The 13,221-nt window shown below is 44.5% G+C and overlaps 1 protein-coding gene across 1 annotated transcript in view; it reads right to left on the bottom strand.

Annotated features, from left to right (window-relative positions):
- Window positions 1–814: 814 nt before the first annotated feature.
- ST3GAL1 (ST3 beta-galactoside alpha-2,3-sialyltransferase 1) overlaps window positions 815–13,221 on the bottom strand; it is a 133,625-nt gene continuing 121,218 nt past the window's right edge. The window contains exons 7-8 of the mRNA XM_088449702.1: window positions 8,343–8,462; window positions 815–5,948 (exon numbers count right to left, since the gene is read on the bottom strand). Coding sequence (XP_088305828.1) covers window positions 5,775–5,948; window positions 8,343–8,462 — 294 coding nt within the window. The 3' untranslated portion in view covers window positions 815–5,774. The remainder of the gene's footprint in view (window positions 5,949–8,342; window positions 8,463–13,221) is intronic.

The raw sequence follows: 13,221 nt of genomic DNA, 5'->3' as shown, positions 1-13,221 counted from the left end.
TTAATTCAAGTAGCGGCTCTACCAGCGTGGCGATTCCCTCCACTCTCCCCCTTCTTATAACCTGAGGATTACTCAGAATGGCTGTGTATTTTCACGCTTCTGTGGCTAGTGAAGCTGCGTCCTTGCACTGGACTCTGTTTGCTTAGAAACTGGGTACAACGCCGTCTAGTTTTCTGTAACGCTGCCCGTCGCCACCCCCAGACGGTTGCAGCATGTCAATCAAGCTGAGGCTTAGAGGGCAATGCGACTATCGTCACAGACACAGATCTGCACATGTGCAGTACTGATCCTGCACAGACCGAAAATGCATGTAGACCATTGGGTTTACGTAGAACTGTGAGTCGGACCCATAATGTGATAGCGATAATGTGTAAAGCTGGGTACACACTGACAGATATATTCGCCGATCGATTGATCGGCCAATAGATCGGGTGCCCGTCGGCCAGTGTGTACCAACGACGTAGTTCAAAGACATATCGCATCGGCTGTGCTGCACAGCTGATGGCAGATCTCTACAGACATACAGTATCTGACCATCGGCAAGTGTGTACGGGCGATCACCACATGCAGCGGCAGCCGCAGAAAGGGGGGGCGGACAGCGGGACCCGTGGCTGCCTGGAAGATGATGGTCGTTCAGTGGATATGAACGACCATCATCTACAGATATATCTGCAGATCACTCGATCTTCAGATATAAAGCTGCTTGGTGTGTACCCACCTTCCGTGGTAATTCAGATAGTTTGCAGCATGCAGAAAAGTGATAACCAACAGAAAAACGCCACAGAGATTAGAACCCCAACTTCACTTGGGGACATTTATTCCAAAAATAAGACAGTACAGACCCAGATTTTGTGCAAAAATAGAAAATAGACAGATAACAACCATACCTAATTACTATGCATGATTAAGCAATAAAAATAAATCAAACAAACTGGTATATGAACCAATAGAGGCAGAAAACTAGGGAACATCTCCCATTGGCTGCTGTAAGGGGCAGTCTGGCTCTTTAGAAGCGCTAGGCACAATTCCGGGGGTGACCGTACCCCATACGCTTTCTGTCCCTAGATGTAATGTTAGGAGGGGTGTAATAGATTTTACTGCTTTTTGTAAACTATTTTTTTACTTAGGAAAACTTTCAATTTGATTACGATTAGTCACCTGCAGAAATGGATTTTCTGGGTGGTTAAATAATCGGTCTGGTCTTTCTATTCTAAAAGTATGTGCAAGTTTCCTTACTTGATGCCCGTTTTTGTATTCTACAAATCCGTGATTCCAGTCTCTATTCTAGCAGCAAAGCGATCACTGCAAAAACTATTCTCATGCATAGGTTTGGCACATACACTGAGCTAAGTAAAAGTGGCTTGAAATATTTTAGAACAAATGAAAAATATGAGAGGTAGATCCATGTAATCTAAAATCTGAGAGGGGGTATTTCAGTCTCTGCAAAAAAGGATGAAAAAGAAGCTGCATAGATAAAGCGACAGCACCAAGTGGGAACTTTTTGAGGTTTTTACTTTTGGCAGTATTGAAAGCTGCCGCCATCACCGACCGGTTTTCACCTTCAAGCTACCGTTACTATTCAGCGGTTTGGTCGGTTGAAATTGCAAGCCTCTGGCGAGGTGCGGCAATTTACAAAGTGCCTGGTAAATCCAGATGGGAAACACCTGGTTTTACTCTACATTCACAGTGCTACTCAGGATCAGGTGAACGACTGCAACTGGTTGACTGTCCATCTAATAAGTAGGTGTGCTTTCCAAGTAATATGGTGTCTGGAGCTATTTGGGAGCAGTCAAATTCCTCTTTGAGGGTTTAAAAAAAATATATTTTTCCCATAAGGATTTGGTTAGACCAAGATTCTTTTTGTGGAGCTTACACCCGATAAGCAACGCCATCTATAGATGTTGTCTAGTAGAAGAAAGGGGGGGGGGGGGGGATATTTTTGATTATGACACTACTATTTATTCATTCATCCAGCATGGGGTAATATATAAATTTATGCATACATCCCATCACTTACCGCATGCATAGCGCAGTTTATTAACACCTTATGCATGTACAGTTCTCATAAGAGCCGTCTCTCTTGCGGTGCTTGGACTTCTGGGTTTATGACCTGGGAGTGACCCTGAGGTCCTTCTGCGCACGCGAGCCACAGGGGACCCTGGGAGGGATCCTACTGGATCCCTCTAGGGGAATTATCCTTAAATGAGTGCCATAGGCCTATCAGGTACAAGCTCTGGATAGTTTAGCTCTCCAGAGCTTGTTACATATGGGAAATACAGTCAAACCTCCAAAAATTGCAGTTTTCAGAGGTTTGACCTCATTTTAGAGTTAGTACATCCCACTCTATGCATGATATGTTCAGTGAGGGTGCTACGATTTATTATGGAGAAAACATTTAAACTGTATTTACTATTTCTCTGATGCCAAACAGGTAGGGGTAACAGGAAGGGCCTGGTACAATTTAGCAATGTGACAGGCATATCAGAATGTGGGGAACCGAATAAATGGTCGCTAGAGTTTCAGGCCCGACGCGGAGTAGCACTGAGCTGTCACAGGAGGTTTTTTTTTTACGTTTTTAAAAATGTTTTTTTGTTACTTGTAACCCCAGCAGTATTTCGCACTCGATTGTTGAACCGCAGCTTGATAAGCGTTGTATTTTGAAATTAAAGAACATTTTTTTTTGCAAAACTTCTGATAAAAATGGTTGGTTTAATTATTTCACCCTTTAGTAAATGTCCCCTCATGACTTCTTAATAAACCAACAATGGTTTAAAGGGCCATAATAATCCAGTCTAAACAGGTTATGTTGTGAGGCGCTTCAATCATTCTGAACCAAGCGATCTGTACTTTTAACCATTTAGATATTTAAATTACTGTTTGTTGTCAAACGAACCAACTGACCACTACTTGTTTATTTTTGGCGCGTTTCATTACTGTATATATGACAAAATACATGTAAAATGTGGTCATTTATAAAATGTAACATTAGAAGTGAATTTAGTCTGGCTGAAATAAAATGTTTACATAGTAAAGCATGATAATCCATTAAGCAACCTACAGTAGTCTATGATTACCAGTTTATATATGTGTTTTGTTGACAAATGGAATGAAGAGAGTATATTGTCAATGGCCTCATGGTGCGTTAATGAGATTCACATAGATGGTCTTGAGATTTCCCCTTTAATTGATGAAATCAACACAAGTTGTATAGCAATACAAAGTATAAAAAAAACAAAAAATCATCGTTTTTTTCACATTTACATAAGTTAAAAAAAAATAAATCAATTTTATAACAATTGAATGAATTTGTACAGTGCATAGTAATTTTGCTCGCATCCATATTTTTTGTAGAAACACAATAATATATGTTTAAACCATCTAGAAAAAACAAAAAAGAACCATAAAAAAACAACAAAAAAAACATTGCAATATGCAGAAATGCAAATTGTTAAATTTTACACCAAGATAATACTGTGGCATTCATCTTAAGAATTTATAAAAAAAAAATTTTATAATATATATTAATAGAAAACACTTTCATTTACTGCATACTCTAGACAACATTCTGAATATTTTTGGAAATATTTTAAATATTTAGAAGAAAAAGGTATTTATGTTGTCCTATACATTACAAAATTGCCCACTTGGTGTAAGCTGAACACACAAACTTAGAAAGCCTTGAAGCTTTGTATTCTCTAGTGAAACCGTACTAAAATAGATGCATTGCAAATATTTTGAGAGGAGTTAATACAAATTTGAGGGAATCAAGAACAGCTAAATAGGAGATAAACAGAGGATAAAACATTTAACAAAAATAAAATCCTATCCATTGCTTACATACTGTGGAGGCAGCCATTTTGATGGCAGAACCAATAATCATGTGATTGATGTCACTACATCTTAGTGACCTGATACTTTCCGATACATAGCGTCTAAGCTAAAAACTAACATTTTGGAGGTGCGTGTGAGCAGGAGGACAATAAGAAACTGCAATCATGGACGTTGCGGCACCTCATCCCCTTTCAATCAAACGCTCCCCACTTCAAACCCCCACTTTAAAGAGGTGAACAAGAATGTTCACCACTCTTGGTGGTAATTGTCACTCTTTTCATAGTTTCACTTTAAAAAAAAAAAAAAAAGTGCCGCCTCTACCAGCCTGGTTACCCGGATGACACCCAGGCACTTTACGGTTTTAAAATAAAACACTAAATAGAACTGAATCATAGTCGTTACAACAGTAACTTTGCATAAACTAATACTGATCCCTGTTCTAGAACAGTTTACGGCTGATGAATGCGCAACCAGGACAAATTAAGCCCTGTGCTGATGAACCACGAATCCACACAGAGTCTCCCTCTTTTGAGATATGCGAATCTGGTCACTCCTGATAAATTTGGGACAGTTGGGAGGTATGTTTCTTGTTATCCACAGAAAAACAATTCACAGACTATACTTTGGGGTAAATTTACTAAGCATCTCATTTCAAAGTGGCTGCATCTTCAACTGCGTCAGCCACTGGATTTAAATGGGCAATACTATTAAAAACAACACAACTGATTTTGTATTAAACGTTATTGCCCCTTTAAATCCAGGTTTTTCTTCACTAAAGCTCTAATAATCAGAAAGAACCAATATAAATGTAAATGATGATATATGCGCACACCACCACTAAACGTTTAATCTAAAGTTGTTGTTTTCTTTTCTTCGGAGTAAGGCCCTAAAATAAATTATCTACAACTTTGTATTGTCCCACCTTGAACAAAAAAATATAAAAAAAATACATAATTTTAGTGATAGTCCAAAGCAATTAATGAACACAGAGTCCAGCAATAAATAAAAAAACTAAGCTGAGGTAAATACACGAAATAAAGTTTTAAAGCAAGAATACCATTATTATAGTCTGACAACATTTGGCGTAGATCCTCACACTTCGAGAAAACTCAATTCATTTACCCTCTAAAACTGCAAAAATCTGTAGAAAAGCTCAGAACCTTGATTAAAAAAAAGGAACTTTAGCATCTTCAACATGGAACAAACTCAATGTGTAGGTACAAAAGAACCGTACAAAAAATTTTCAACATCAGAGAGTAGAGGTCCTCAGAAAACATTAATTGAAACCAGTTAAGTTCATCCACGTTTTACTCCACTCAAGGAGTACAAAAGATGATCTTCAGCACAGAAGACCGACAAGAAAATTCTATTGGTCTTCAAAGGACTCAGGAGTCACAATTATACTCAAGTACTGGATGTGAAGAAAATGCGAACACTTTTTTTTCTCACCAACCCATCTAAAAGCAGAGAAATTGCGAAGAATGACCAGAGCATCCCACTAATGCTAATCACATAAGATCCGTAAACTTCTCAAGATGGTCTTCACAAAGCGAAGGTGTGGCCAGTTTCAATGAAGGCCAATGTCCAAATGGATATTGTTTGAGATATGGTTGCGTAGTATTGATCAACGGATATTGCAAGTCCACAAGAGACCTATTCTTGCTTGATTAGCTCTCAAGTATCAACAAGAAGCTTACATACTGGGCGTGCATATCCCCATTGACGTCAGATCCCCACAGTGGCTCCAAAAGTGATTACCATTCAAATAAAATGTCAAAATAATCATTATAAAAAAAAGCTTATTGTAATGCTATAAGAATAGCATAAAAACAAAGAAATCATTTCAATGGTCTTTGTACAAAATATCCACGTCAACCTCTCCTTGTACGAAGAGAGCCCTATAAATAGCAAATGGATCAATCCAACTGTCTGATAGGGTGGGGTCATCTGCCTTTGTAAACTTTGATTTTGTTGATAGAAGTGAGGTTTCCTAGAATTTCTGCCTCAAAGTCACCATCATGGACCCCGGTTTGGCGGAAAGCTCCAGCGGATGGATTATTCTCCCAGTAATGGTGCCAATATCCTTTACTATCTGCTCCAAACCCGTACAGATCCACCTGGATGGTTGGAAAGAAAGCGACAGACATTACTTATGATGCACCCAAGGAGAGGCATAAAACAACATGTAATTAAGGGACATCAGCACCGTTCAAAGGAACGTTCCCGAGCCACTATTAGGTGAACAGACGTGCTAATTAGCAATCGACTAGCACTTTTAAGATCCACGTCTGCTCTTTAATATTTTATGGGCTTTGTGTTTGTAGAGATGTAAAATATCTCCAATTGGACCTGGGCTCCTCAGCATTTTTCTGTCCGTCTAGGCTCTGATGCCTCCAGCCAGTTAAATGAAAGGTGAACGTACAGTTTTATTAATGGTCATAACTTAGCTTCATGATGTCATCTTGGGCAAAGAGGAAAAAAGGGCAAGAAAAAATAAAAATTATATATATATATATACACATATATATATATATATATATACATATATATATATACACACACACATATACATATACACACACATATATAATATATACACATACACACACACATATATATTAATATTTACTAATTATATATATATATATATATATTTACATTTACAGAATTTTCCACCAGATATTTGTATCCATCATACCGTATAGTTGAACATCGCTCTTTTATAGATCTCTGCTGAAATCCGGACCAACTTCGCATGTTCCCCTACGTAGTATTACACTGCCCCAATCAGGTTGGCTCTCCTGCCCACCTTGGCTGCCATTTTAAAGAGCCAAACAAATTTGATTTCCTGGTTCTGTATTATTAATTATTGTGTTGAGTTGTCCGTTTTTCTATAGTCTCCAGACCGTGCAATTACCAGCTTAGTAAAATGTATGTGATAGGTGGTACAGGAACTTTAGATTACATTTATTCAGTTAGCCCATGTCCTAAACTGGAAGGAACACACAATGCTACTTTCAATACAGTTCAAATTCAAATACACTAAGGGGTAGACGTATCAAACCCTGGAGAGAGATAAAAAGGAGAAGTGGCCAATAGCAACCAATCAGCTTTGGTCATTTCATAGACTGTGCTACATAAATGACAGCTAGAAGCAGATTGGTTGCTTTGGGAAACGTCTCCACTTTAATTCTTTCAATGCTTGAAACATCTCCCCTTAAATATATTTTTAAAATTAGCAGAAATAGGATACAGATGTGCCCTTACATATCTTTGCTGCAGTAGAGCCAAACAACACCACTCGGCGGGCCAGGTCCTGTGCGCCGGGGATCTTTTTTTACCGAAAATGCATCTAAGTTGCAATGAGATGTGACTAGGACGCACCAGCAGACTGTGCTGATTAATAGGATATGCGACACTTTGTATATCTGTGTGCGAATGAGTCTCTGAATCTGTATACAAAGTGCTACAATGTAGCGGCCGCAACTTTCTTCATTCCAAGTTCCGTTGTGCTTCATATACAGACTCGGTGCACACATATATACAAGTGTCGCATGTCAATTTAATCAGCAGTGTCTGCTGGTGCATCCTAGTCTTAAACGCATTTACGGTGAAAAAAGCCGCCCGACGCTAGCAGAGTTGAACAAGACCTGGTGTCTCACTCATGCCAGGGAAGTTGCGTTGCGTGGCGTATTGAGGCTAGGTGTATGAGGACACATCTATACAATACCTACTTTACTGAATCCGGAAATAGGGCTATTGTGTATTAGCCGAGGAACCTTTATACAACCTAGGGCCGTATTCAATTAGAGGTGAAAATGCCTGTTTTTCACCCCCCAAAAAACTGCAACATTTTCGCCAAAAAACAGGCAAAAGAAATAAAAAAAAAAAATGGAGAAAAGTTCTCTCTATTCCAGACCAGGAGAAAAAAAAATGCAAAATCCCTATTTTTGGCTAAAAATGTGGGGATTTCTTTCAGAACCCTTTGAACACCCCCCCAATGATAAATTACCGGAACAAATTTTAGTAAGTTGCGTACTTTGGCGTTTTTTTGGGCAAAAATGTTGCGGTTTTCACCAAGGGCGAAAAAAACCCGTCAGTTTTCGCCGCAAATTGAATACGTGTGTCCCTGAACATAGGGGCAATTGTTGCTGGCGTTTCCAAAAACGTGTCTTCATTATTGTAAAGTTTCCTGAGTTTAGCATGAGAGGCGGACAGTACAAATGAGGATTCTGACCACTGGCTGATAGTACATCTGATGGAGAGCAAAAGGATTATGGGGTCTATTTACTAAGCCTTGGATGGAGATAAAGTACTATCCAACCAGCTCCTGTCATTTTTCAAACACAACCTGTCACATGGCAGTTAGGAGCTGATTGGCTGGTACTTTAGCCAACCATCCAAGGCTTAGTACATAAACCCCTAAATGTGATGGGCAAAGGCCAGTTACGGAAGGAGGATTATAGTAAGACCGGTGAGAAACGCTGACAGCAGAAGGATGAAGTTTTTACCTGATCACAGATATGCAGAGCAAATATGACGCTGAGCATCCCGGTAGAGGGGTAACGGCCGTGATGTAGCAGCCATCTGTCGTATATATACTTCATGAAATCCGGGTGGTAGATCAGGATCTGTTGAGGGAATGGATCGGCAGTGAGAACTCGGGACATACCGTACGTTTAGAATAGGGATGTGCGCCGGACCATTTTTGCCGGATTTGGATTTGGTTCTAATTCGTCGTCCGGCTTTGGATTTGGATTTGCCAAACTGCGGTGACTGGCTTTGGATTTGAATTTGGATTTGGATTTTTTTACAAAAATTGACAAAAAAAGCTAAAATCACATAAATTGGTCTTTTTTTTCTTCCTAGAGTATTATTAACCTCAATAACATTAATTTCCAGTCAATTTAGACCATATCACAGCTTATAATATTGTTTTCAACATTATTGGCCAAAGGTTGCAGTGAGCTGACTGGTTACTAAGCGACAAAGCAGCGGCACAACGACACAGACACCACAGTATAAAGCACATCTATGACACATTGCCACACAGCAGTGGCAGAAATGAAAAGTAGTGCACCCACCCAGTGGGGTACGGCCAGCAGAGTCACAGTACTTGTTTACAAAGTGGGCTACGGCCCTAGGAGTCACAGTGCACAATCTTATTAGCATTACACCGCACATAGGGCCTGATTCACATTACACCATAAAGTAGTGTCTCTTATTTATGTTACGACACACAGTAGTGCCCCTTTTACACAATGCCCACAGTAGTGACCCTTTTACACAATGCCCACAGTAGCGGTGTCCCTTACACAATGTCCCCCAGCAGTGGTGCCCCTATGCAGTCCCCTTAGTAGTACGGTCCACTATGCAGTGCCCCCAGTTGAATGCTCCCCAGTAGTATGCCCCCCATTAGCAGGCCCCCCCAGTAGTATGTCCCCCATTAGCAGGCCCCCCCCAGTAGTATGCCCCCCATTAGCATGCCACCCAGTAGTATGCCCCCCCAGTAGTATGGCTCCCCCAGTAGTAGGCTGCCCCAGTAGCAGGCCCCCCCAGTAGTAGGCTGCTCCAGTAGTAGCCCCCCCTGTAGTATGGGCCCCCCCCTGTAGTATGGCCCCCCCTGTAGTAGGCCCCCCCAGTAGTATGGCCCCCCCCAGTAGCAGGCCCCTCAGTAGTATGGCCCCCCCAGTAGCAGACCCCCCCCAGTAGTATAGCCCCCCCAGTAGCAGGCCCCTCTGTAGTATGGCCCCACCAGTAGTATAGCCCTGCCCAGTAGCAGACCCCCCCCAGTAGTGCAGACCCCCCCAGTAGTATAGCCCCCCCCCAGTAGCAGGCCCCTCTGTAGTATGGCCCCCCAATAGTGCAGATCCCCCCCAGTAGTATGGCCCCCCCAGTAGCAGACCCCCCCCCAGTAGTATAGCCCCCCCCAGTAGCAGGCCCCTCTGTAGTATGGCCCCCCCAGTAGTATTGCCTCCCCCAGTAGCAGACCCCCCCCCAGTAGTGCAGACCCCCCCCAGTAGTATAGCCCCCCCAGTAGCAGGCCCCTCTGTAGTATGGCCCCCCCAGTAGTATAGCCCCCCCCAGTAGCAGACCCCCCCAGTAGTGCAGACCCCCCCCCCCCAGTAGCGCCCCCGGACCTTTGACAAGTAAAAAAATAAAAACTTACCTGTATCCCCGCTCCCGCGCCGTCCGCTCTGTCACACGCTGAGGAGGGAGCCGGAAGACGGAGCTCATGTGTGAGCTCCAGCCGGCTCCCTCCGTGCAGCAGCCAATGAGAGTCTGTGTGACTCTCATTGGCTGCTGTAACAAACACACAGCTGCCGCTGGCGGCTGTGTGTCTGTGTCTGTGTAGGGCAGAGCGCTATCACTGCGCTCTGCCCTACACGCGAGGAGACCTGATGTCGGATTCTCTAGTGAGAATCCGACATCAGGCGGCCGCCGTTCGGCCCCGAACGGGGATCCGAGTCAGGCGGTGAACACCCGAACATGGTTCGGGTGGACTCGGATCCCCAATGTTCGGAGCGGTTCGGATTCCACAGAATCCGAACCGCTCATCTCTAGTTTAGAATACACAGTAACGCAGGAAAGTGTTGAAATTAAAATGACACCAGAAAGTGTGACCTGTTCCCAAGTAAGTGCTGTAATCTCTATTCTAGAAGCCTGGCTAAAAAGGTAAAACCGCTAACTCGCTGTTATTAAAGTGGCATCAAGTGAACAGGATACTATGGATGCAAATATTTATATAAACCATATACAGAAATACCAAGACTGGCCCTACAGCGCTGCAAGCGAATGGCTACCGCAACATATGACCAAGGAAGAGAGGGCCTGGGCCATCAATGTGGGAAGCCCCCGGGAATAAGGCGCTGGGTCCTCTAGCCTAGTTCATATATCCCTTTCCTCCTCCCCCAACACATAGCTAATGACTCTTCCCCCGATTCTTCACAGCAAAACCAGGTGCGGGTATCAAATATCATCCTTCTCCTTATATAGAAAAATATGAGATATGGTAAGAACTTACCCTTGTTATCTCTATTTCTACGAAGTCCATAGGGTTCCACAGGATACCTTGGGGGTATAGGTGTGACGTCAGTCGCAGGGCACCAAAGAGTTAAGCTTTCAGCCTCCCAGGATGCACTAGGTCCCCCTCCTATACCCCGCCCCCGGGCCAAGGCACCTCAGTTAGTTACCAAGCCATAGGCCGGAGGAGGAGAAGGAAGAGAGAGAACAAAGATCTGGACACATACAAGAATCACATTCTCACCAGAGGGAGACGGAAAACCGGTGACCAGAGCAAAGCCCATCTGCAGCACAGGTGCGACAGGGCGGGAGTCCTGTGGAACCCTATGGACTTCGTAGAAATAGAGATAACAAGGGTAAGTTCTTACCATATCTCATATTTTCTACTTCAGGGTCCATAGGGTATCCACAGGATACCTTGGGGATGTCCCAAAGCAGTATCCTTTAAGGGTGGGGACGCTCCTGTGCAGAAAGGAGAATCCGCCGCCCGAAGGAAGCATCCTGAGAGGCGAAGGTGTCAAACCTGTAATACCTCACGAAGGTATGGACAGAAGACCACGTAGCAGCCTTGCAGATCTGAACTGCCGAGGCACCACGTCGAGCTGCCCACGAAGGACCCACAGACCTAGTGGAATGAGCCTTCAGAGAAGGAGGGACCGGTAGGCCTTCATGAAGATAAGCTTCAGAAATAGCCATACTGATCCAGGCTGCCAAAGTTTGCTTTGAAGCAGGCCAACCCTTTTTACGGAAGCCAAAGAGGACAAACAAAGCGTCCGACTTCCTAAACGAAGAAGTGCGGTCAACATAAGTCCTTAAGGCCCGCACAACATCCAAAGAGGCCTCACCCACGGAAAGACCCGGTGAGTTAAAGGCCGGAACAACTATTTCCTCGTTAATATGAAACTGGGAAACAACTTTGGGAAGAAACTCGGGCCGAGTGCGGAGCACTGCCCTGTTACCATAAAAAACCAAGAAAGGGGGTCTACAAGAAAGAACCCCTAACTCAGAAACACGTCTGGCCGAAGCAATGGCCAGAAGGAAAACAGTCTTAGCTGTTAGCCATTTAAGATCCACTGAGCCCAGTGGTTCAAACGGCGGTCCTTGGAGAGCCCTCAGGACCACAGCCAAATCCCAAGGCGCCACAGGTGGAACAAAGGGCGGCTGAATGCGGAGAACACCCTGCATAAAGGTGCGCACATCCGGGATTGTAGCAATCCTACGGTGAAACCAGACAGATAGGGCCGAAACCTGTACCTTCAAAGAAGCAAGGCGAAGCCCATGATCTAGTCCCGCTTGCAGGAAGGCGAGAATCCGAGACAGACGAAACTCCCGCGGTGCATAACCTCTCGGTCGACACCACTGGAAGAACGTATGCCACACGCGATGGTATATCCTCGCGGAAGACGGTTTCCGAGCTCGCAACATGGTACGCACCACAGAGCTGGAAAACCCCCGGGACCTCAGCATGGCCGTCTCAACAGCCACGCCGTCAAAGACAGCCGAGTCAGGTCCGGGTGAAGGCAAGGACCCTGAGACAGAAGGTCCGGTCGTAGCGGCAACCGCAGAGGAATGTCCACGGACAGACCCTGAAGGTCTGAGAACCAGTGCCGTCTGGGCCACGCGGGAGCTATCAACAGGAGCGTCCCTCCTTCCTGTTTGAATTCCCGGATTACCCGTGGAAGAAGGGAGACCGGAGGGAACAGGTATGCGAACCGGAACGTCCACCGGACGGACAGAGCATCCACCAGAGACGCCCCTTCGTCTCTTGTGCGAGACCCGTACACCGGCAACTTGTTGTTGTGCCGGGACGCCATGAGGTCGATTTCTGGAAGACCCCACCTGTCCACCAGTAGTTGAAAAACGTCCGGGTGCAGGGACCATTCCCCCGGATGAACGTCCTGGCGACTTAGAAAGTCCGCCTCCCAATTGAGCACTCCCAGGATGAAGACCGCTGATATGGCCGGAAGATTGCGCTCCGCCCAAACCAGGATCCGAGAGACCTCTACGAGAGCCGCCCGACTGCGAGTTCCTCCTTGCCTGTTTATGTAGGCCACGGTGGTAGCGTTGTCCGACTGGACCTGCACCGGGCGACCCTGGAGAAACCGCTGTGCCTGCTGGAGAGCATTGAAGACCGCACGGAGTTCCAAGATATTTATTGGAAGCTCCGCTTCTGTCGGCGTCCACCTGCCCTGGAACAAGTGTGGACCCGAAACTGCTCCCCAGCCCCGAAGACTGGCGTCCGTTGTCAACAGGACCCAATTTGGAACCCAGAACGGACGTCCCTTGTTGAGGTGGGTCGTCTGTAACCACCACGTAAGGGACAGGCGAACCTCCTGGGTGAGCACAATCGTCTGGGACTTCAGAGAC

Source organism: Taudactylus pleione, unplaced genomic scaffold, assembly GCF_031769625.1.
Source record: "Taudactylus pleione unplaced genomic scaffold, aTauple2 ptg000493l, whole genome shotgun sequence".
Taxonomy (NCBI): Eukaryota; Metazoa; Chordata; class Amphibia; order Anura; family Myobatrachidae; genus Taudactylus; species Taudactylus pleione.
This window is presented reverse-complemented; position numbering and strand designations above follow the sequence as displayed.